The sequence below is a fragment of the Abrus precatorius genome, unplaced genomic scaffold, assembly GCF_003935025.1.
Source record: "Abrus precatorius isolate BTA unplaced genomic scaffold, Abrus_2018 Scaffold5, whole genome shotgun sequence".
In the NCBI taxonomy this organism is placed as follows: domain Eukaryota; kingdom Viridiplantae; phylum Streptophyta; class Magnoliopsida; order Fabales; family Fabaceae; genus Abrus; species Abrus precatorius.
The window spans coordinates 16,940,228-16,966,049 of NW_020874395.1; the positions used below are offsets into that span (position 1 = coordinate 16,940,228).

Genomic DNA, 25,822 nt, shown 5'->3' on the forward strand with positions numbered 1-25,822 from the left:
AGATTGATGCAACTACGTTGCATCATTTAATCTACACTTCATCCATCATTGTGTTCTATTTTTGTGCTCATGAGGTGTTTGGACCCAAGCACAGACCCTATACACCAATAATACTCTATGTCTCTCTGGGCTTTGTTGTGACCTCATGACTATTGTTGGTGCTTGACATGTTGATGACTCTATGGCTACTTATCTAGGTAAGGTTTCTGGTTTCCTTTGTGACTTTAATGAGATACTTCCTCCTACTTCTACACTAACCTTAGAACTTGAGCAGTGGTAACAATTCTTTAGGATTCTTGCTCTATATGGTTTGCCTGACGAACATTCCCACATTCATGAATCATGATTAGATCTTGGGCTCTACCATTGCTCTTGAAACTGTTACACATCCTGTCCCTATTGACTCATTTACCTTAGTCTCTCATGGGGGTGATGGTTCTCAATTCCATAGACCTAGGAAACCTCACCTGAAATGTGATCACTATCACAAGCCTAGTCACACCATTGATAGGTGTTATGCTTTACGTAGATGCCCTCCTCACACTGCTCATGTTGCTCAGAGTACTATGCCCACTCCCATTGATGCTCTCTTGGCTACACCTTCACAAGCATCACCTCTCAGCTATAATGACTTTCTGATGTGGTATAAGGAATGCCATGCTTCAAGTTCCACTGATTTTGTTGCACACATTGGTAATTCTTTTGCTAGCATCTCCCATTCCATTCCTCTTGATCCCTGGGTACTTGATTTAGAGGCCACCAATCAAATAATTGGTAATAAATCACTTTTCTCTACTCTTTCTACTTTTGGATATTTACCTTCTATTACTATAGCTAATGGTTCTCTAACCCAATCTAAAGGCATTGGTACTTTCCATCCTTCCTCTACCTTTTCTATTTATAATGTCCTTTAAGTTCCTTGATTTCCTTTTAATAGCAGCTGTCTCATCCAATCTCTTGATTCTGCTATTACCTTTACCCGTAGTTCAGGGAAGACATTTAGAACTAGATGTGAGTCCAAAGGTCTTTATCAATTATATAGACCATCTCATGTTAGTTTGGTGGTGGAGTCTCCTCTCTCGATTCAAGCTAAATTAGGACATCCAAATCTTTCCAAGTTGTGCAAATGGTGCCAAGTTTATCGAAATTATCATCATTGTCTTGTGAGTTGTGTCAGCTAGGTAAACATGTTCATAATTCCTTTTCTAGTCATCCTAATATAGGGTTTTTTCTCCTTTTATTTTAGTCCACTCCAATATTTGAGGTCTTGGTCGTATTGTGTCTACATTAGGATTTAAATATTATATTACTTTTATTGTTGACTTTTCTCAATGTACTTAGTTATATGTAAGAAAAGACTGATCTGAATTGTTTTTTGTCTTCCAATCCTTTTATAATGAAATAAAACTCAATTTGAAATTCCGATTTGCATGTTACAAAGTGACAATGCACATGAATACTTATCTACCCAGTTTCAAACTTCTATGGCTTCTCATGATTCATCAAATTTCATGTCCTCGTCACCTGATTGAAACTACTTGAACTCTTCTCATTCAATCATGTTTCTTATCATTTCTAGAGAGATGCTGTTCTTATTGCCTACTATATTATCAACAGGAACGGTTAGTCTCACCAAATTCTCTATCCTCATCACTCTTTTTCCTATTCCTCCCAAGTGTTTAGGTCTACATGTTTCATTCATAATCTTGCTCCTGGGTTGGACATACTTTGCTCATTCTCTCAAGTGTGTCTTCCTTAGTTATCCTTTCTTTCAAAATGGGTATAAGGGATACTCTACCACTCTTCATCAATATTTTATCTCCTTTGATATTATGTTTGTTGAATTAAAACCTTTCTTTTTATCCGACTCTGCATCTAATTCTCTTCAGATTTAATTCATTTCCTTCCCCCTAAGGACTTTATATCCTCTCTACCCTCTGATTGTCCTTTGCAGGTTATCAGCACTGGCATCATCAATTAGTGCCTCCACCAATCACCACTACACCTACTTTTGATTCACTGCCAGTTTCCTCTCTGTTGTCTCCTCCGGCCCTGCCTTTCCCTGACAATACTTCCATTGCTCTTCAGAAAGGTAGTCACTCTACTTAAAATCCTTCTCCTCATTATGTTACACTGGGTTATCATTATTCTTGCCTCTCTTGTCTTTTGTTTCTCTTCCTAAGAATGTAGGAGATTCCCTTGTTCATCCTGGATGGAGAAAGGCAATGCTCAACGAAATGAGTGCACTAGAGCAAAATGGCACCTTGGATCTGGTCTCTCTACCGTTTGGAAAATTTGTTGTTGGCTATTCATGGACTTTTACTGTTAAGGTTGATTCAGATGGGCAGGTTGATCAGCTTAGGGCTCGCATCATGGCTAAAGGCTATACACATATCCATGGCTGTAATTCACCATTGGCCCCCCTATCAATTGGATTTTAGTAATGCTTTCCTCCATGGTGATCTATTGGAAGGTCAACATGAAGCAACCTGCTGATTAAGTTGCTCAGGGGGAGTGTTCTAGACGTGTTTATTGTCTATGGAAAGTCTTATAAAGTAAACAATCTCCTCATGGTTTGGTAGATTTCACACTATCATTTAGTAGTTTGGCATGTTTAGAAGTGAAGCATATTATTTTGTTTTCTATTATCATTCTTTTGCTGGAAGCATCTATTTATTTGTATATGTTGATGATGTCGTTACTAGTCCCATGGATTTCCAAGTGCAACTTATCTACTCCCGCGGCTTTTCCAGTACTACCTACCATGTCCTGTGGCTTATATATATATAGCATCCTACAATTTCCATACTCTAGATGTTCAATCATATGCGTGAGGGGGTGTGTTGAAGTCCCACATCAACTGTAGATATAGCTAAATAAGCTTCAGGCTTGAGTTAAGCTTAAAGCCCAAATAGGCAAAAGTTCAAAAACATTTCTATATTTAATCAGTGTCCTACTGCAAGAAAAACATTTTTCAGAGAATAATCTGGTAGAATAATGTGCAGTTCATGCATCACATGCTAAATAAGTTTTTCACAAATTGAATACATTTAGTTTTCATAGGAATTAAAATTTAGGAAGCAACACCCATTTATTTTGCCAGGAAAATAGTCCCCACTTAGTCTATTAAGATGTAAGAGTATTTCTATAGACGTTTGGCATAATCTAAGCAATACAAATTTATGTAATATCAATTGAACTATTCCATCCTATCTCCCTAGAAATTCAACATAACCCAATCCCTCCCCTTTTCAATAAGCTCATATATGTCTAAAATCTCATTCTCGTCTGAATTCTAAGAGCAAAAATTTACTGTTCAGAGAGGAAAGATAGGAGATTACAGTAAGGTGCATTCCAAGAATGATCTAATTGATGGCTTTGGAACATGATAGTTTCTCTATCATTAAATGGATGCAATGCTATACAATAAGGATACTGGTACGCTCCATTAACAGAAGATGAATGGCAGAATTAACCAGTTCTATTGACTCTTCAAGCGTAGTGATGATATAACTCCTAGCAATTGAATCAGACTGAAACTGTGAAATGTGCCAGCCTTGTGATGTAATGGAGAAAGGGTTGCATCCTACCGACCATAACCAGTCCTGTCATGTTCAGAGATAAATCTTAAGATATGGCAGTTCAACTACAGCAGTTCAACTATGCTTTATAATGAAACTACACTTAGCATATTAAGTATTCTAGGAACCTGGTTACACAGTATGCAAGCACGCTAACCTCTAAATGTATATGTATATAGTAGATCAAGGCATTAAGCATCTGTTACCCGAATAAATTGAAAACATGGTTAAACTTCCTGCAGATCCATTTGGTATATGTATGTCACTTCTTTTTGGGGGATGGGGAGAGTTGCAGGGCGGGGTATGGTCAAAAGTAATATTTTTGCGTTTTAGAGGACTTTGGTATGCCCAAAGCAAAGTCATGTATGCCTACTTATAGTCAACACACAAACCAAAATTCCTAAACAAATGAAAGATATCTGGGTTTAATTAGACCAAAAACTCTATATGCTTCTTAAAAATAGACTGAACTCCAATCATAATCATAAAGTGTACCTCAATTGCAGTCTCATGGGCCTGACCATATACGAGATGAAGGGGAAGTAAACCAGCAAGATGCTCAGCAGTAGCAGCGACTGCAGCTTTTATAGGCTGCCTTTATTGTCCAGATGAAGGATGAAATCATGAAAAAACTGATAAGTAGATTTTTGTTCAAAGATAAAGGATGAAATCATGAAAGAATTGATAAGGACATTTTTGTTCAATAAATACAGGTTTTATCACAATTTTCAATAGCAACTTCAGCAAAATTATCTTGAATAATATTGTAGCATAAATTATAATATGACGATTTATAAATTTCAGAGAAAAGTTCATTCCTTTCCTTCCCCAATCAGCTTAACAAAACACTATGCTTTGACAAAAATTTGAAAACATAAGGCCTATTATTAAGATGATTACACATCACTTAACATAATAACATCCCAAATCATTTGGTTCCATCATCAACATATTCCCCAAAAGCAAATTCAATAATAACTGCTTTGCAAGATAGATGAATAAGCCATTTAAAAAACTTTAGGTAGGTATCTGAATCTAACCTCAAGTTCAGTAGAAGTGAGTGCCCATTACAATGTAGATGGCTTTCCCAGGAAGAAGGTTCTGACTGAACGACAATAATCATATCAGATAGCGCTTTTGCCTGAAAATATTTGTCTAGTAAAAGTGGTTCATTGTAAATGAACCAAAAGACTGGAACCTCTAGCACGGAACTGGAATGTGCATGCCTACCTGATTGTTCCCCAAAAATTATTATAATCGTCAATTCCCAGAATATCATGCAATAAAAGGAAAAAAAAATAAAAATCAGAAATCCATTTCAAAATGCAAGTGAAAATGAAAGAACTCAAGTCATCAAACTGTCCAACAGCAATAGGCAGTCCCTACTAGCTAGATGCAGAAAGTTTTTGTCAATCCCTAACATAGCACATTTCTACAATATGTTATGAATGTCATTACACTCCAAAGACTATAAACCAATCCTCAATAAATGTTCCAAAATAGGTGCAGAAACCCAATAAGGTATGCCATGATTGCTTTTTAGCAACTAAAGCATAATGTCAAGCATCTTTTAGGCTGTGCTGTGTGCACAAAGGTTATCATATATATTTATTTAATACAACAAGGTTTTGAGAAGTTAATTTATTTTTAATCTTATTCAGCTTGTGTGGAGTGTCGATAAAGAAGTGGTGGACTTGAAAAGGGAACAGTAAAAAGTCTGTTTTCAAATTAGACTTTGAGAAGGTTGAATTATACTTATTAGTGTCTTTTTGGCTGGGACCTTAGGATTTATAATGTTTATACACGATTGAAAATTAGGAAAATAGGTTAGTGCTGTTTAGATGGTTAAATTGTTTAGATGGCTAAATTATACTTGTTAGTCTTGTATGGATGGCATACCCCTTTACTATATTTCCCAATTTTCCCATTGCATATCTTTGTTATAGTAGCATAGAAAATCAAGAGAATTACGCAGGATTTCCTCTGGTTTGGTGTTGGTGTGAAGAATCATTTGGTAGGCTAGAAAACTTGTAGGCTAAAAGGTTAGAGCTTTAGGTAACTCTTAAATATGGGCTGAGACTTTACTCAACCCCAAAACCTAGCTTGTAAGGTGAGGATTGCTTTAACTTTAAAAAGTTTTAGCCATATCTATAGTCGATATGGGACTTCAACAAGAATTGACATTTATTGTAGGACTGATTTTTTTCTTTTATAAATATATTACATTGGAAAGCCGCAGGGTCAAGTAGGGAGCACTTGGAAAGCTGCAAGACCAGCTAGGTTGCACTGGAAAAATCTGTTGAGGCCAGTTTCTCTTACTTTTTTTCGTCAAGGGTGGCCCATCTTAAATTTAAACTACAGCCTAACTGAACCCCAAAAGCTAGCTTGTAGGGTGAGGATTGCTTTAATCTTCAGAATTTTTACTTTAACCACATTTGTAGTCGATGTGGAACTTCCACAATAACTTAGTGGTTAAAAATATTGCTTTGGTAAGTAAATGGCTTTGCTGTTTTCCTCGAGCAAGGAAAAGGGACTTCAACTGGATTTTGGTTGCTCTTCCTTCCCACAGACAAGCCAAAGGATGTAAGTAGGTCTTTCATCTCAAAGAAAACTGTGATGGTACAACAAATATGTACAAAGCACTCTTGTTGCAAAGGAATTTCACTAACAACAAGGATTTCACCATACAGAAACGTTTTTGCTTGCGGTAAAGCCTGTCACTGTAAGATTAATCCTTACCCTGGCTCAAATAAGTGGTCTATTCAACAACTCAATATTAATAATGCCTTCTCGAAATGGATCTCTAGATGAATGTCTACAATATGACCTAGCCTCCAAGAAGTGTGTTGGCAAAGCTATCAAACCATGACCTAGGTGCTTGTTTTAGACCATAGAGTACCTTTTTGCAATTGCAAACAATTCATAGATGTGACTGGTTTGAGAGCTTTGCCAACACACTTCATAGCTTTGGCTTTAAGACTCGTAGATGTGACTGTACTCTCTTTATTCTAACTTTATCAAGGGACACTACCTATGCCTTTGTTTATGTTGATGATATTCAAATCACAAGAAATTCTCCTACGCTAATCCAGCAGCTAATATCCAAGCTTAATTGTACTTTTTCCTTAAAACAACTAGGGCATATAGATTAATTGAAGTGAAGACCCTCCCTGATCGATTACTCCTCCTATCTCAAACTAAATATATCTGAGATCTTCTAGCCAAAGCTCAAACTTCCAAAGCCACAGAGATCAGCACTCCCATTGCAATGGGAGCAAATTCTTGAGATATGGATTAGATTATTTCTCAGAACCCAGTCTCTATCACTCTATTGTTGGGGCTCTACAATATGCTACAACAAAAAGGCCTGTGATATGTTACAATGTAAACACCTCATGCCGATTTCTCTCTCAGCCTGTTGAAAACCATTGGAAACCTGTCAAACATAATTCTTAAGACACCTGAAGGGTACAATCTATTATGGCTTACATGTCAGACTACCATCCAACACAGTTCATTTGTGCTTTTCGAGGCTTCTGTGATGCTCACTGCCACTGGGCTCCTAATCCTGATGACAGAAAATCAACATCGAGTTCATGCATCTATCTTGTACTAATCTAGTTTCTTGGTAGTCAAGGAAACAAACCCATGTTGCTAGGTCATGTGCTGAAGTTGAATACGGAAGTCTAGCTGTTGCAGTGATTGAAATTCTGTGCATCAAATCTCTTCTTGAAGAGTTGATAGTTCCCAACCCTTCACCCATTGTGTACTGTGACAACTTAAGTACTGTATCTCTGGCTCATAATCTAGTTTTTCACTCTAGAAAAAAACATATAGAACTAGACTTACATTTTGTCAGAGTTATTGAAACTCGCACAATATGCCATATTCCTTCTCATGACAAGATTGGAAACATATTAACAAAAGCAGTCGGCTGTATCACTTTTTGTAATCTTAGAAACAAACTCAAAGTAGTTGATTCACTTTCAATCAATCAACTCCCTTAAGTTTGAGGGGACAATGTGTTATAATAGAATAGCTCTCCTAGATATTTCAATCTGCTGTAACAGCCATAACTAACTCAGTTAGTTACAGGCAGTACCAGTATATATAATGTTGTAATCCTAAGACATGTGGAATTAAATCATTGAGTTTTTCAGAGTAATCAGTCTTTTTTCTTCTCTCTCTCTTCGAAATATCCTGCTTATGATTTCTAACAAGAATGAGAAACATGTGCATGAATCAATGGACAAAATATATTTTCATTTTATATCCAGTTCCCTTCCTCTTGTATATACAGTGCTGTAATTCTCACATAAAAGTGGAAATAAATCATTTTGAATTTTTCAGAGTAATCAGGTTTTCCTCCTCTCTCTTTTCTCTTCGAAATATGTTGCTAATGAATTCTTAACAAGAATGAACAGCATGTGTATGAATCAGTTGACAAAATATATTCTTTTTATTTTCCCACTTTTCTTTTTCAAATTCAAGATGATTGCTGAAACTATCCTTGTTTTCCCATATAGATACAAACGGCATTGTGAAAGACAAAAATCGAGTACATAAGAAGGACCTTTAAGAGAACCATGTTTATTCAGCCTTCGCAGTTGGTATTGCAGAATGGAAGAATCAAGATAGGTACGAATCGTCTTTCGATAGGTTCCGTTGACAAGAAGTAAGGGCACAGCAGCTGCTCGTCGAGCAACTGAGAAGGCCATTGCTAAGGCAGGATCCTCTGACAGAGGTAACCTAAAACCTTGGTTTTATCAGTAGAAAACCAGGAAAAGCACACAATTCTAAAGGAAAATGACAAATCAGAGGAAAGACTAATTAAAGAGTGGCATTAAACATTTATGACTGCATACATGTGTTGACTGAACATCGGTTTTTGAGACGGAACCATCAATGAGGAAAGCCCATCCATTATAACCTTCATATCCACAGGAAGCTGTTTGATGTGCCTAACTTTCTGCAAAGTGATTACAAGGGCAAAATCAATATTTTTGTTGCAAGCTTTTTCAAATGATCAAACACACACCATACCTCTTGCGTCATGAAAAACAACTGAAACGATATCTTCTCATAATAGTGAAAAGCACCATCCGCAACTGAAGGTGACACAATATGTCTCATAGATCCCCAGAGTGTTGCACCTAGATGTGCAAGAAAAGAATCACGTACAACTGTGTAATTTTGGAACTCCTGCACAGGGTGAATCCATGCATGAATCTATACCAGAATATCAAACTACAAATAAATAGTGGCCTTGCAATACATTAGAAATAATCCACTAAATTAACAAAGACTAAATGGCTGACTTCATATGTGTCACTGAATAAATTCCAGCTCTCCATTCGCTTTAATGCCTCTAGAGCCTTTTTCTTATGACTTTCATCGTATTCTTCACCTTCAAATGACTGTAGCTCATTTCTCAAATCCCGCATCCTCTCATCAAGTTCTGAAATTATCACATGTTACAGGTTGTATGAAAAACTACAAGAACATCATGTAGGTTTTAAACTGATTGAAACACTGAGCTGCAAAATCTTCAAGGTTTGATACCCAAAAGACTTAATAAAATGAAAGAGAACTCTGTATCAAAGAGAACTGCTTGATGAGAATATCTCACATGCAAGGAAGCACAGATACTTCAAATGATTACAATGCTAGTTTGTCAGACATGCATCATTTTGGATAATATTATACTAATATGAGTGTGATATATAATGTGTACATCACTACATCAGTTAATTAATCCTGTAAAACATTGATGTCATCAATAATAGTATCAGAAAGCATTAAGTAGAATTGCTTATATTTTAAACACCACTCCGCCTATTGCCCCATAGCTGGTCCCAAGCCCAGGTAAAGGAGGGGGGTTGTGTTAAGCATTTGGCAAACAACATAAAATTTGTTGAAACCTTTTATATGGATTACACACAAAGATATTGGTAGCCGACCTCACTTGGTGAGACAAGGCTTGGTTGTTGTTTCTTATATTTTAAACACAAGCCAATATTTTCATTATTGTTTATATCTTAATATATCTTTAAGATTTATGCATTTGTATTACTTTTAAAAAATTAACTTTATGTTATTATCTAACCAAGTTGTGTCCTATAAATTATAAAGATGATGCAGTGTTTGTGTCCTTTGTTTTGTGTTGTTTGACAGCCCACATGTTCAAAAAGTAAGATTGTAGGGAAATGCAATGAAACATTTTTTTCACTGAAACCTAAAAGGGCATTAGACAAATTCAAAGTTCAATTTAGAAATAAAGCCCAAAAGCTATGACATGCGATTACCTTCACAAAGAGCAAGTTTGACTTTCCTTCCCTTGCAGTGTTTAAAAGCAAAAAGCTCATATATATCAATCTCAGCTAAAAGAATATCAATGGCCTGGTGATCTTTCTGCAACATTGAAAATAAAAATTGACCTACTTTGGAAATGCAATAAAGATGTAAGTGAGGGGAAGAAGAGACATTCTTTAAACATGTTGGATGCCTACATTCCTCTTAACAACCTAATTTACATTACAATGATATCAAAGTCTAACAACACAAAAAATTCCCGTCAACTTTAGATAGACCTGGCATATAAGTGATCTCTATTTCTATCACAACTTGTTTCTCATCCTAAATTATTTCAGTTTAGCCACAACTTTTTTTCCTTCTGTTTGGGGTATTGACAGTGTGTGAGTGTGACGAAGGATTCTAACATGTGTTTAAATTTGCTACAACTCTTTGAAACCTTGTTCATACAAGAATCAAATGGAATATGGAATATGCAATCTATTTTTAGATCCAACATATGACACATACATCACCAAATACAGCAAATTTCTCCTGAATAGCATCTTGCAATCGGTCTTCAGCTTCTTCTTCTGAGATTTCTGCAATTGGCAAGGGAAAAATGATCAATACAGCCATAAATAAACCATGGCTTTAATAGTTAAGCTATGCAAAATGAGCTGAATAAATAAGATTCATCTTTCATAAGCATTTTCTAGCCCTAGATTAACTAATCCAAGAACATAATTAGTTCAGTAAAATACTGCAACAATCTTTAGATTAATTAATTGAACTGAAAAATACTATATCACATTGGTGTCCTATTATTATTTTTCATTAGCAAGCTAAGAGGTGTTAGAGATACAAACCATTTATCTGTCTTGATCACCTTAGCCTTATAAATAGTTGCTCCTTGAGCTGCACATTGTACGGTGAAGTACAACCTTTAGCTCTTAAAGATGAGAGCAATAGTGTAAAATGCTACTGTTAATCACTTAACCCTTCAACGTATCGAAGGGGATGAGCAACTTGACGTAGTTCTTCTCGCTTTGGAAGGCGCAGCTCTGAATTGTTTCTACGCCTGGGAGGAGCAGACATTAGTCCTTTTGTGGCAACAGTTCAAGAGCGCCTTGCTTGGCCGCTACCAACCGGGAGCAAGCAAGGACCCCTTTGGAGCCTGTTTCGCCTTCGACAGACAGGATTGGTGCGCGAGTACATAGAAGAGTTCGAGAAATTGTCGCGCCCCCTCAAGCATCTCGACATGGAGGTGCAGATCGGCGTCTTCCTCAACGGCCTCCATGAAGAAATTGGCGCGGAACTGAGAAGCTTGGAGTTAGAATCGCTAATGGCGATGAAGGACAAGGTGATCCTTCTGGAAGAAAGGAACCGGGCATGGAGAAATAACCAAGTCCCACCTTGGGCCAAAGGGTCTGGCAACAATAAGCCCAATTCTTCATCCTATTCAAGACCGGGTCCAACAACAACAAGACCCTGGCCCAATAATACCACCCCCCCTAACAGCAACAACACATCACGGGATTGGCAACCCAAACGAGATCCTCTACACCAAACCCAACCTCGTCCACAGCTATCACAAATAGAGATCCATGAGAGAAATCGTTGGGGATTGTGCTACAAATGTGGGGACCCATGGAACAAGGAGCATGTGTGCAAGTTTAGACACTTTAGGCTCCAGCTTGTGGAAGGCAGTGAAGGGGAAGACTCCGACGAGGAGCGCAGTCAGATCCAGGAGGAAGAAGTACCCTCCCTGGACATAGGACTTCACGTCTTGAAGCTCTCCTTGCAAAGCTTGAAGGGATTCACCAACAAGAAATCTTTTATGGTGCGGGGGACTCTCCAGGGCCACAGCGTCATTGTTCTGGTGGACTGTGGAGCCGAGGGAAATTTCCTGCACACAACGTTGGTGGAGCGGCTGAAACTGAAGGTAACCAAGACCCCAGAATACCGAGTGGAACTCGGGATAAGAGCACAACACCAGAGTACAGGAGTGTGTGAAGGAGTCACGCTGGAGGTGCAAGAAGTAACCATAACATAGACATTCTTCCTCATCAAATTGGGAAGCGTGGATGTAGTTATGGGAATGGACTGGCTGCAGAGTTTAGGAACGATCACAACAAACTTTTCTCAGCTATATATCAGGTGGCACCAGGGAACTGAAGCTCGGATGATTCAAGGGGACCCTCTCTGAGCAGGAAGGGAGCCACGCTCAAGACAACATTAAAGGCTCTAAAGGAAGAAGGCGAGGGAATTTTGGTTACCCCTGTGGAACTTCCATCGGGGACAGAAGCTACACTACCGATACCTGAAGCCATGTCTAGTCTCTCCAAGAGTTTGAAGACCTCGGTAAATTACCGAAGGGGCTGCCTCCGGCGAGGAGTTGCGACCACGCCATGATATTAAAGGAAGGAGCCCTCATACCTAATATCAGGCCTTATAGGTACCCCCACTCCCAGAAGAATGAAATCGAGAAGATAGTAGATGAGATGTTGGAAGCAGGCATCATTCGGCCCAGCATAAGCCTGTATTCCAGCCCGGTACTGCTGGTAAAGAAGAAAGACAGTGGATGGAGATTCTGTGTAGATTACAGGGCCTTAAACAGCATCACAAGACCCGACAAATTTCCGATACCGGTCATTGAAGAACTGCTAGATGAATTGGGCGAAGCCAGAGTATTCACCAAATTGGACATGAAATCAGGCTACCATCAAATTAGAATGAGAGAAGCAGACATCGAGAAGACAGCCTTCCGGACACATGAAGGCCACTATGAGTTTCTGGTAATGCCTTTTGGATTAACCAACGCTCACTCCACTTTCCAATCACTCATGAATCAGGTCCTCTGACCCTTTCTGAGGAGATTCACACTAGTCTTCTTCGACGATATTCTGATCTATAGCTGAACTGAGGAGGAGCATATGAGGCAAGTGAGGATGGTGTTGGAGTTACTGAAGCAAAATCAGCTCTACATCAACCTTAATAAGTGTTGCTTTATGCAGAAGAAGCTAGAGTACTTGGGTCATCTCATTTCTGAGGAGGAAGTGGAGGCTGATCCCAGGAAGATTGAAGCTGTAGTAACATGGCCCTCACCAAGAGATGCACGGGGACTAAGAGGATTTCTGGGTTTAACAGAGTATTACAGGCGATTTGTGAAGAATTACGGGAAGATTACTTGGCCCCTCACACAACTACTCAAGAAAGATGCTTTCGGATGGAGCGACAAAGCACAAGCAGCCTTCGACAACCTAAAGAAGGCAATGACTTCCCTACCAGTTCTCGCAGCCCCAAGTTTCGAGAAGGAATTTGTCCTGGAAACCGATGCTTCAGGCACGGGTCTAGATGCAGTTTTGATGCAAGAAGGAAGGTCGATTGCCTTCTGGAGCCACACTCTATCTCCCAGAAACTAGATGAAGTCAGTTTATGAGAGGGAATTGATGGCCATTGCACTGGCAATTCAGAGGTGGAGACACTACCTCCTTGGAAGAAAATTCACAGTGCACACTGACCAAAAATCTCTAAAATTCTTAGTTGATCAACAGGTGTTGGGGGAAGGGCAGCAAAGGTGGATCTCCAAACTCATGGGATTTGAGTTTGACAACAAGTACAAGGCAGGAAAGGAAAATCAGCTGGCTGATGCCCTTTCCAGGAGGTTACAGATGGCTGCAATCTCTACTATAACTTTCTAGGAATGGGCAGGGTTAGAAGAAGAGATACAGAGGGATGCTAAGCTAACCAGTATCATACAGAAGCTTGTTCAAGGGGATCCTTCCGTCAGCAACTACACGTTGAAGCAAGGAAGGCTGTTCTACAAAGGTAAGCTGGTGCTCCCTAAAAATTCTCCTCGAATTCCTCTACTCCTCCGAGAATTCCATGACTCAGCCATGGGAGGTCACTCGGGATTCTACAGAACTTTCAGGAGAATTGTGAACATAGTTTGGTGGGAAGGGATGAGTAAGACCATCCGGGAGCATGTTGCCACCTGTGATACCTGCAACAGGAACAAGTATCAAACCTTAAGCCTTGCTGGATTACTTCAGCCCCTGCCTATTCCGCAACAGGTATGGGATGATGTTTCTATGGATTTCATTGGTGGACTCCCCAAATCACAAGGATGGGATACCATATTGGTGGTGGTAGATAGGCTAACTAAGTACGGCCACTTCATTGGGCTGTCTCACCCCTACAATGCAAGGGACGTAGCAGACCTGTTCATAAAAGAAATAGTGAAGTTGCATGGGTTTCCCACCTCTATCATATCTGACAGGGACAAATTTTTCATGAGCTCTTTCTGGGGGGAATTATTCAAGGCAGCAGGCACCAAGCTACGTTTTAGCTCAGCATACCATCCGCAAACGGATGAACAAACTGAAGTAATTAACAAGTGCTTAGAGACCTATTTAAGGTGTTTCTCCAGTACAAAACCCAAGCAGTGGGCAAGATGGCTGAGTTGGGCCGAGTTATGGTTCAACACCACTTACCATAGCTCCACAGGGACCACTCCCTTCAAGGCTCTTTACGGTCGGGATCCACCGACTATTATTAAGGGAGGAGGAAGTATTTCAGCAGTGGAGGAAGTCAACACAGCTCTAGCAGAAAGAGACAGCATCCTTGCTGATCTGAAGGGTCATTTAAATTGGGGTCAGGACAGAATAAGGGCCCAAGCTAACAGGAAGAGGAGAGACATGGAGCTAGTAGTGGGAGAATTGGTCTATTTGAAGATTCAGCCTTACCGGATGAAATCTTTTGCTACCAAGGTCAACCAGAAACTAAGCCCGAGATACTATGGGCCCTACAAGGTGATAGAGAAAATTGGGGAGGTGGCATACAAGTTAGAGCTGCTTGAGGAAGCAAAAATACATCCGGTTTTCCACGTTTCTCTGCTCAAAAAATGTGTGACCATGGGAGTAATAAGCCAGCCCCTACCTACAGGTCTTAGTGATGGATGGGAGCTACTAATGCAACCTGAAGAGGTTTTAGCAACAAGGACAAATAGACAGGGAGAACCAGAACTGCTCATCAAGTGGAAAAACTTGCCAGACCATGAGAATACATGGGAAGTGGCTGCGGACATCCAGTTGGAATTCCCCGATTTCCACCTTGAGGACAAGGTGGTTGTTCAAAGAGAGGGTGTTGTTGGGGATAAATTTCCAAAAGAACTGAAAGTTTATAAGAGGAGGAATTTTAGGAGAGGGATTAGGCAGTAGGATAGGGTTGTTATTATTTTCTGTTTCAGATTTATCTTCCTAAGTAGTTTAAATAGGAATTCCAGTAGATAGGAAGGGGGCTGGAGAGCAGCATCTTAGAATAGGGCTTGAACCGCTATAGAGCTCACATTCATTGTCGTTTTTTTTTTCCCTGCTCAACTGAGCCAATTTAATACCAATTCCATTCATCAGAAAATTCTATCTTAACAAAGGCCCTCTCCCTTTACACTTTAAATCAATTGGAATCCAATGACTCATGCTTAAGATGGTAATTGCAGTAGCCTGAGGTAAAATTATGAGTACTGGACAAGTAGCTTATTTTAGTAACCCTTTCTAACTTGTTTAGTGCCAATGTCAAGCCTTGAAAAGAATATAACTTTACCATCCCAAGTGACATATTGTCATTGCCAGCATTCATTTTAATTGAACTGCAGACATTTTGCTTTTAGTCAGTACTACATCTTTATTTCTGGATTTCTTGGATTGTACATATGTATATGAGATTGCACATTTTCTTTTATAAATATGGGTAGTAAGTTGCAATCCTCAGCACTTTAACAATAATTGTCAAAAGTATCATTGTAACTGTATTCATTACACACACAGACACATGCACACAATCCAGTAACATCATTACCACCTGAAGTTGTACCAATTGTCTTTTCGACACTTGGTAAGCTTGCTTCTGTACGCACACCTTCTCCACCAACAGCAGGTCCCCATGAAAAAGGACCAGCACTTAAATCAATAAATGCCCATCTGGTACAAAACATCAATAAATGTTAGCAGAAAGAAAAAAAATTGCATGCTGAAAATTTAGCATTGTTGAAGCAAAGGAGAGTGAACCTGTCCTTTCCAATCCATGTGTCTGTGAGACATTCAGCCTGAAAACCATTGTAGTCTCCAGATTTTAATACTTTTTCCAAAAGGAGCTTCAAGTCTTGATCCTTCCCTTTTAGTAACTTGAAATACAGGGAAAATTATAAATTTTCAGGAAAAAATGTAAGGCAAAAATTATGTAATTAATGCCTACTCTACTATATCTGGAGATTTATCTGATGAGTATGTACCTGTAATGCTTTGACCTGAATGATCTCAGCTGTGTCTCTCCCTTGACACAACCTCCCAAAATTATCTAGTGCTTCAAGCCAAAAATTATACCATTCTGCCTGCATTATGTAGTTGTACCAACACAGAAAATATTCACAAAAATTTACACTGCTCCCCTCAAGAAATCTAGAAAAGGGATCAAACCCAAATCATAAATGAGCAAGACAACTACTATTATGAGTTACTAGGAGGTATTCTGTTATGAGTTAATTGTTAGGTTGTTAAGAATTTGTTTAGAAAAAGTGTCACCAGTGTGAGTAAGTAATAATCTTGAGTTTTTCTATTCCTTGAAGCAAGCTTATAAAAAGGGAAGAATTCTCTTAATGAGGCTTTTACTCATTCAATTTAGTTCCCAACATATGGAGCTCTCATTAAGAGAATTCATCCATGACTACCACAGATTTAGACTGTGAAATTGCTTACTTCCACCACACAAGAAATCAATTTTTCTTCAAGTTGAGGAGAGTAGAAGCAATATTGGTCACAGGATAAAGGCATCTTTGGCAACCAGATGAGGCATCAAATGATCGCTTGGAAATTCCAATAGATAATGTAATAGGGAGATTCACATGGAAAAGGTAGGGCAAGGGAGTCCAATATAGGTGGGTCATTCGGAGGTATAATAGCCAATTTTGCACAGAAGAGAGCCCAATGTTGGACTGTAGGATGTGAGTTAGAAGGACTAGTAGCTTCTTTTGAAGGTACATCAAGAACAATATTACTAGTGGTAGCAACTAATTCTACAGGTTTGCCAACTGAGTTAGGGATTCCACTACCATAAGGTCATTCAATCATGTAAAAGATTTCAAGAGCACATATGATGCAGAATAAACATTTATAAACATGGATGCTTTCACCATACAAGGAAACAAAATACTTACAATATCAGTGTCCTCAGTTCTTGTCCATGCAAATTTCATCATTGGATGCTTTACATATAATGGTCGCTGAATCTTATTAAGAGCTGTAAACAATAAGTACTTAATGAGGGGTCTAAAGTCAAAGAAAGAAGAACGGAAGAGGAACTTCCAATTCAACTGCAGAACTAAATCAGAAGGATTAAAAATATGATAAAGCATTGTAGTTATTATAATGCCTTTCTATTATGGAATAGTAGTTGTGGTGTTAATTTTCAAGATAATAGAGGAACATCAGTTGATATTTCACATCTTGAGGATCTTGCATGATTTTAAATGGGTTAAATTAATCTATAGGTCTTTGAACTATTTGGGAGTTTTTAAACATGTCACTATATTTTAGAAGTTTGTAAATAGCTCCTTGAACTTTAAAATCATTTTTTAATTGGCACCTTGGCCATATTTCTGTTAAAGTTCATCAAGTAAAGGGACCTAGTGCCTGAATTGAACCCTAATGAAGGGCTCCAATTAAAAATGACTTAAACCTAGGCACAAACTTTCAAAGTATAAGGACTTATTTAAAATATCCCAAATAGTTCAATGACCTACAGATTCATTCAATCTTTAACTTATACATTCCTTTCATACCAAGAATATTTTCAGGAATGTCTTCTGACTGAAGAAGCTTCATTTGCAAACTCTTATTCTGCATCAAATGGAAGTTGTTAGTGTTAGCATTGAAGGCATTATACTGTTAAAACAACAACCAAGCCTTATCCCACTAGGTGAGATCGGCTAAATGGATCACAGTATACTGTTAAGCTTGGTCAAAAACCAAATTTTTAGGAAAAAGCATGGATAGCCAAAGAGAAATATTTAACAATTAGAGTTTTGTAAGCAAATATTCCATGAACTTTGCAGAAGAATGGCAACCATACTATGACCAATATTATCAATGGCAGATGGCAAGTCACGGCAAAAAGCCAAAAAACTGCCATTATGTTATGGCGGATGACATGTTGGGTTATGGCGAATATAATAAAAAATATAAAAAATATTACAAATTATAAGAAATGGTAGAAAAGAATTAACTCAAAGCATAGGTAGCATAAGTCTTAATTCAAAACATAATTCAATACAAAATAAACAGTCATTGAATGTTAAGCTAACAATAAAGTAATAGAAAATAATAACAACATAAAGATTAATTATCTACTCCTCCTCTTCAACTACAATGAAGTCATCTTCTTATTCATTCACCAAGGCATATCTCTCATCCTCCTTTCCTTCAGATTCTTAATGATTAATTTCCAATTCATCTTTTGTTTCTTTCGACTTCATCTTCTAACTCTTCATTATCATCATCTTCAATTATCATTTTCTCTTTTCCTTTTGTTGTTGAACATGCCTTAATCTTGGAAACAATTGCATCATTAATGGTAATACCACTTGATCGATTCTTTTGTTTCTTAGAATGATGCCTAATATATGTTCTAGGCTCTCCAACTTTATAAGGTTCATAAACAGTTGTCCAATTTGAAGTGTTATCATCATAAAAAACTAAATCATTTCCAACATACTAATCATGAACATTATGGCAGTCAAAATTGCATGTTGACTCAAAATCGCAGCAATTTCAGATTTTTCAACCTTCATCAGTCTTCATGCTAGCTCGTTTGTAGGATAAAAAACAGCCAGATTAAAAACTCAAAATTTTACCCAATGACCCACAACCCATTATGTGACCTGGTTTGCTAAAAACCTATTGAAACCCCAGAATCAATTCAGAACTTGCTTTCCTCTACTCTGCGATTTCATTTGACTTCACACAACAACCCCGTTTTGCTCCAGCGACCTTGTCTGCTCCAGTGTTTTTATTTTGTTGCACGACGTATTCTTAGTTTTGGGTTTTCTGTTAAGTTATTTTCTTCTCTACTTTTATTCTTCATCTTCTGTTGCTCTATGGCTGGGTGCTGTCCTTGCACCATGCAACAATGCCGCCAGAGTTAAAATGTTTACTTTCCCTTTCTATCCCCAAAATGAAGGAGTTTTAAGGGTTTTTTAAGGGTAAAGAAGACTTTCTTTTAAAAATAATCTGACTTAACATTTTGCCCTTAAAATGACCCTATATTAAGTCTTTTAAGGGTAAAATAGTCTTCTTATCAGAATACATTACCTAATCCATCTTCTGTCTCCCCTTCTCTATTCACGCTCCATTCCCTCATGACCATCTATGTCTCTATTTTTAGTGGACATATCTCTTTTCCTGTTTTGAGGGTGGCTCCCTTCCCTCATCTGTCTCTAATTTGCTTCTCGCATCTTCATATTTATACTATTTTATATTTATACATACAATTTTGTAAGATCTTATGATCCATGTTACAATCTTACAAGATACAATCTATAACCCCCTCTCAAATCTTATGTAGAATCTCAATTTTGACTACCATAATGAGCATCATCATCCATCTCTCCAACCAACAACCACTCATTAATGTCATTGAGTGTAATTGGATCTAAGATTGTAACGTTATTGGTTATAATTGACATAAATGAAGTCATGCAATTTTTTGTTATCAAGTCAATTGCTCTTCTTTGAATGAATATGCAGCGCAAGTTTAATTAAAAAAGTATTGATTAGTTTCTTCCTAATTTCTTGAAGAAAGCACTAGATGAAAAACTACTTGCTAAAAAACATTCCAGTTGTGTTACATCCGAATACACTACTTGTCAAGTGCAAAATTTTGATAGCTAGTTGCAATTTAGAATTGAATGTTCATGCATTCATACATTTTTCACCATTGAGCTATAAAATCAAAGATATATTAACTTTAAAGGTCTTAACTATAAATTAACTTAGAATTAAAATGTTGAAGTCTTTGATTAATTACTCGAACCAATGCTTTTTCTTTGTGATTTTGCAAAGTTCAACCTAAAAAGACCACCATCACTCATAAATTGGTAGTTCAAGTAATATGTTTTGTTGCACATCCTGACTTAGCACCAATCTCTTGATACATTCATATAATCCATTCGTAACCTTCAAAATAATGTTCTATTAGAGGATTATCATAAAAGAACTTAGAGTTTAAAATGTGAGCAGCTGCATGCAATGGACAATAAAGTTGACAAGTCCATTTATTATCAATAACTGCAAACACATCTTTGTATTTGCTTTCATTTATTAACAATTTCCTCTTGTTTGTAAAACTTTTCAACAAACACTGACTATAAACAAAGCCAACAATGGTTGTAAAAACAAGTCTACCCACCCCAACTCGCCAAAAAATGGGCTAGATTTTCTAGCCCGACCAGTTTAAGGGTGAGCTAGCAAGCCAGCCTACCAAAGGCAAAGACCAATGACCAAAAAAAGTTGGCTGGCTTCCTGTCAGTCAGCTTAGTACTTAACAAAAGGGCAATGACAAAATCTTAATTTTTTAATATTTCAAAGACTAAATTCTAACAAAAATTTTTATAAGAGGTTATCATAAAATATCCAATATTTATAGAAATCAAAAATATAATTAAGCTTAAAATTAAATGATATGGCATGCCACATGAGAGTGTTAAGCTAACTCTCTATCAATTAGCTCAACATTTATCAGAAAACAGTTGATGACAGCAACTAAATCCTAACAAAATTTTTTATGAAGACTTATTGCAAAATGTGTTATACTTATAGAGACAAAAAACAATTAAACCTTGATAAAAATTAATATTTAATTAATAAATAATTATTTTAAATTTTTAAAAATACAAAATGAGTCCAATGGGCTAGCCCGCCCTGACCTGCTTTTTGGCGGGTAAAAACGGGACAAGCTGGGTAGGCCAACTGATCCAATGCATTAAGCCTAGCCCAACATTTTTAACAGGCTAGGTGGGCTGGCCTGTCAAGCCCAACCCAATTTGACACCCCTACCAACAACAAATATTCTCCTTTGAATTGTCTTTTTTATTAAGGGAAGCTCTCTAATATTTTCAAGCATAAGATCTATGCAATAAGCTGCACAAGGAGTCCAATAAAGATTTGGTTTTTCCTCTTCCAACATCTTACCAGTCAAGACATAATTGTTTTCATTATCTATTATACTTTGCACAACTTTATCATTTCCAATCTCCTTTGCAAGAGCATTAAACATCTCAAATAGTTTTTCACCGATCTTCACAAAATTAGATTCATCAATAGACATCACATTAGTCCCAACAAGAGTTTACTAAGAAATTAATCAAACATCTTTGCTTAAGATCAGTCCAGGCTTCTAACATGATGGAACAACCATGTTTACTCTATTGCTCCTTATGATCTTTCAAAATGGAATCAGTATAATCTAGCTCTTTCTTAAGAATTGGAACTCTAATACCATGATAACTTGGAGCTAGCAAATTTGGACCAAACGCATCAACAAATGTAATTATTTCTTGAAAGTTCTTCAATTTAATAAGGTTAAAGAAAAGGGCAAGCTTGATACGAAAATTAAGTTATTTATTTATGGTAGTTTAGGGTTGGCTTGGCTTCCTTCTCACATACTTCTCTTATATTTGTTTGCTTCAATTTTAACTTCTTTCTTTTCTCAATGGTAGTTTCTAGCTTTCTACAAAACAAGTCCATTGGGTCTTTCTTATCGATCTTCTTATTTCCCATAGCAATACCACGTGCTAGGCTCTCTTCCTCATCTTCACTTTCATCATAGCTTATACCTACAAATTCCCTCACATTTAGTATTTCAAAGTTGTCTTGACTCCTTTTATCCTTTTGATATGCCTTAAGCTCTTTTTAAACTTCTGGACACTTGGAGCAAGCTTTCGCATTACCCTTCTTTCCAATTAAATGGTTTACTCTAGTGATTCCTACACTCAACACTTTTCCAAAAAAATTGCTTACAATATTATTTGTATCAACATCTCTCAATGAATGAGAATATTTCAATCTCGACTCAGAATGATTAGAAGCTCCTGAAAGGTTTATGAAGATTCCTGCTCAGCTATGTTAAGAAAATGAAAGATGGAGAGGGAAAAACGAAAAAAAAAAAAAACTACCCAAAAAAATGGAGTCGCCGAAGATGGCGGTAGCAATTGCCAAAGATGTAGAAGTGGTCACCAGACGATTGTTGAGGAGAGCAGGAAAAAGATGAAGGCACAAAGCAGAAGCACAGACAAGAGAGATAAAAATGTGAGACGAAGAAGAGAAAGGAAGAAGACATGTGATTGCATGATTTAGGGTTTGAGCTCGTGGATTTTGTCTTTGAAACGGGTCAGGTCTATGGCCCAACCCAATTTTTTCTGAGAAAACTGCCATTTCTGCCATGGCTGTCAGGCGCATAACGGCTGCAATGACGCCACCAATGAAAAACTACAATATTCTGCCATGGTCCTGGCAGTTTGGTCAAAATCTGCCACCCGCCATGACATTGCCATAATCGTTTTTTGACAACACTAACTATGACACACCTTTTACAAATGAAGCAACCAAATCATAATACAAGAGCAAGTTTAAGGGAGAAAAATCAGAAAGTTTCATATACCTGCTTTAGCAAGTTTATTTCGAGCTCTGATAAACCTCTCCTGAAATATTTTTCAAATAAATAAAAACTAGAAGCAAGCAAATAAAGCATGGCCAAACAAATAATTTATACTTTGATTTCAGTTTACAATATAAAATAAATGACTCAAAATGTGTAAAATTGTTTTAGATTAGGAGGAGGAAATAAAACTACTACATTTCAACATAATTTATATTATGAAATATTCATACTTATTATATGATAAACTAACAAACCTTTCATAAATTTTAATGGTCTTTTATTATGTTGGGATCTAATTACATGTTATGACACATGAGTCCAACATCAGAAGTATAAGATTCTAATGTGTACTTTATAAGGCCTTGGGGTATCTAGCTACAATGGCTAGCTTTTGTGACGTGCATAAATGGCACAGAATTCTTGTTCATATCTACACTCAAATCTAAGATACTCATGCATTTTACTAATATTTAGCATGTGTTTTTCTTAGTTCAGATAACTGCTTCTTTTTGTAGAATTGCATAATGCACTATAACAAGATTCCTACGCCAAAAATGTAATTTCACAATTAACAAAGGACACCACTTCTCACCCAAAATTCCAATGGTCTACTGAAAAGCTTTTCTACAAAGGTAAGCTGGTCATTCCTTCCAATTCTCATTTAACGACTACTTTATTGGCTGAGGCACATGAGACTCCTACTGGGGGTCATGGAGGATATTTGAAGACCTTATAGAGGTTAGCTGATCAATTTTATTGGCCTCACATGCAGAAGGATGTTAAGCTTCATGTTCAACAAATGCCACACTTGCCAAAGGAACAAATACAAGACTCTAGCACCTATGGGGTTGCTAACACAGCCCTTACCTATTCCAGAGAGAATTTGGCAATGTATCTCAATGGATTTTGTGATTGGCTTGCCAAAATCTGTTGATTGCTTGACCAGGTATGGCCACTTTTTACCACTCTCCCACCCATTTACAGCAAAAATAGTAGCTGGAGTCTTGCACCAAGAGATTGTACACTTACATGGCATGCTCCGCTCAATTGTTTCAGATTGGGATTCCATTTTCTTAAGTTCTTTATGGCAAGAACTGTTTTGCCTTAGCAAAAGAAAGTTAAGAATGAGCACTTCCTATCATTCTCAAACAGATGGCAAAAAGTTGTTAATAGGTGTTTGGAAGCTTATCCACGGTACTTTGCTCATGAACAACCCAAGAAATGGAGTTATTTTATATGTTGGCCAGAATATTCATTCAACACTGGTTTTCATGTCTCAACTAACACTACACCTTTCAAGATTGTTTATGGTTGGGATCCACCTCCATTAAATCCTTTTGTGAAGGGTGAAACAGCTAATGCTGAACCAAAAAAGCAATTACTACACCAAGATGCTATCCTGAAGTGTTTGAAAGAAAATCTCACCAAAATGCTCCCGCATGAAGGCTCATCAAGACAAACACCGAAGAGAGCTTTTTTTATTGGTAATTATGTATGGTTGCTTATCCAACCTTTCAGGCAAAAATCCCTTTCCAAACAATATTTTCAAAAGCTTTCTCCTAGGGTTTTTGAGCCCTTCAAGGTTTTAGGGAAGATAGGTGGTGAACTATGAGTTGGCGTTACCCCCAGATGCAATGATTCATTCTATATTTCATGTTTCAATGTTGTGACCAGCACATGGGATCTCACCTTTAGTTTCACCGTCTCCTCTACCTATTTCACATGATTGGGAACTTCTATTACAGTCTGACCATGCGCTTAAACACCAATGAACTGCTGGAAAGAATCTGGAATTGCTTGTAGCATGGAAAGGACATCCACTTGAAGAATCAACTTGGGAAGAATGTGACCTCATTGCTGCACAATTTCCTCATTTTCCCCTTGAGAACAGGGTGTTCTTCCAATAGGAGAGAAATGATAACCCCCTAAGTACATATCAATGGAAAAGAGCATGTGGATCATACCATAACAGCACTTGATTGTCAGTATCTGCAGAAGCTATTTTTCATGCATTGTGTCATTTGTTCTCATTAAGTAGGGGTTTATGGAGTATGTATGTCAGATAGTGGTCAAGCTTAGTGCTTTGTCGTCGTTATTTTTAAATTAAAATAATTATGACCAGGCCCGCTACTTCAAGTTGTAACTTTTCGTCTATATATGTTCCTAGTTCAGTTTTAGCAAAGATCAGAAAATTACAGAAAAGCTTTTATTCCTTGGAGATTCTCCATTGGCTATATAGATTTCTCTTATCGAGAGATTCTTTCTTTGGGAAAATTATTAGATTAGACCAATACTTCAATTTTGTTATTCCAGTGGTCTATCAGCTTACATGGATTTATCTACTGAAATCTAAATCTGAGGCGCTATCCACAATTCTATAAAAAAGAAATGGCATTCTTGGAGTTTATAGTAAATGGCAACATTATACAAGAATACTCACCGATACCCATATTTAGGCTTCTTCTCATCACGTTTGGGATTTAAAATAAAAATATTATATGCATTTTCAAGTTGAAGGTATTCAACTAGGCTAGCCAAAAGACCATCTATCATGTCCACATCTACTTGCCAACCACCACTATTGTCCCTGCAAAGAAGAATTTAGAAGAATAAGAGAAAGCAAGAAATTTAAGAGACAAAGCAAAAGACATCATGTTATTTGTCCAAACAAGAGGAAAAAAAGAAAGATAAAAATAGAACCACTGGAATTGAAAACCCCTTTAAAGGTCTAAAGATCCTTTTCATGAGTCATTAGCATTCTTACACCATTTATAACTTTATAAATAATGTAATTTTATGGATCCAACCAAATTGCAACTATCCATTGCCTCAATTGTTTGTGTCTAATCCTGTAAAATTCCAGCAATAAGAATATAATTAAATAGTTCTTTTAATGTTTTAGATTTCAAATATAGACATAGCATCAGTCTTGATGTATGAAGTACTAAATAGTTTTAGATTAATGTAAAAAAAATTCGATATAATCAATGTGATAGGAACTCAATCCAACAGTGGGTTTTGCAAAATAATTTTCAACTAAAATCTCATGGAAATGGTGTAAGAATGCTTTTGACTTACAGGTATAAACAAATCCTGCTTAAAATTATAAATTTAAAGAAAGTACTTAAAATTTTAATTTAAAAAAAGGGCTTAAAAAGAGGGTGGAAAGACAAGCACAAAGCAATTATCAATTAAGATTGTTATATGAATTAAAGACAGTAGTGTAATTATTTTAAATT

General features: G+C 37.2%; 1 protein-coding gene across 9 annotated transcripts in view; it reads right to left on the bottom strand.

Annotated features, from left to right (window-relative positions):
• The window catches only part of LOC113867036, a 42,966-nt gene that overhangs the window by 4,872 nt on the left and 12,272 nt on the right, over positions 1-25,822 (bottom strand). For 3 of the 9 annotated variants that reach the window (XM_027501964.1, XM_027501959.1, XM_027501963.1), the window contains 16 exons: positions 25,024-25,170; positions 22,584-22,623; positions 17,710-17,767; positions 17,086-17,168; positions 16,165-16,263; positions 15,941-16,056; positions 15,732-15,853; positions 10,404-10,474; positions 9,887-9,992; positions 8,900-9,039; positions 8,625-8,783; positions 8,447-8,550; positions 8,155-8,330; positions 4,622-4,811; positions 4,077-4,176; positions 3,437-3,605 (listed from right to left, as the gene is read on the bottom strand). In XM_027501964.1, the coding sequence (XP_027357765.1) occupies positions 3,437-3,605; positions 4,077-4,176; positions 4,622-4,811; positions 8,155-8,330; positions 8,447-8,550; positions 8,625-8,783; positions 8,900-9,039; positions 9,887-9,992; positions 10,404-10,474; positions 15,732-15,853; positions 15,941-16,056; positions 16,165-16,263; positions 17,086-17,168; positions 17,710-17,767; positions 22,584-22,623; positions 25,024-25,170 (1,880 nt within the window). Of the gene's footprint in view, positions 1-3,341; positions 3,606-4,076; positions 4,177-4,621; positions 4,812-8,154; positions 8,331-8,446; positions 8,551-8,624; positions 8,811-8,899; positions 9,040-9,886; positions 9,993-10,403; positions 10,475-15,731; positions 15,854-15,940; positions 16,057-16,164; positions 16,264-17,085; positions 17,169-17,709; positions 17,768-22,583; positions 22,624-25,023; positions 25,171-25,822 lie in introns of all 9 variants that reach the window. The other 6 variants (XR_003505123.1, XM_027501960.1, XR_003505122.1 and 3 more) reach the window with 5 other exon arrangements.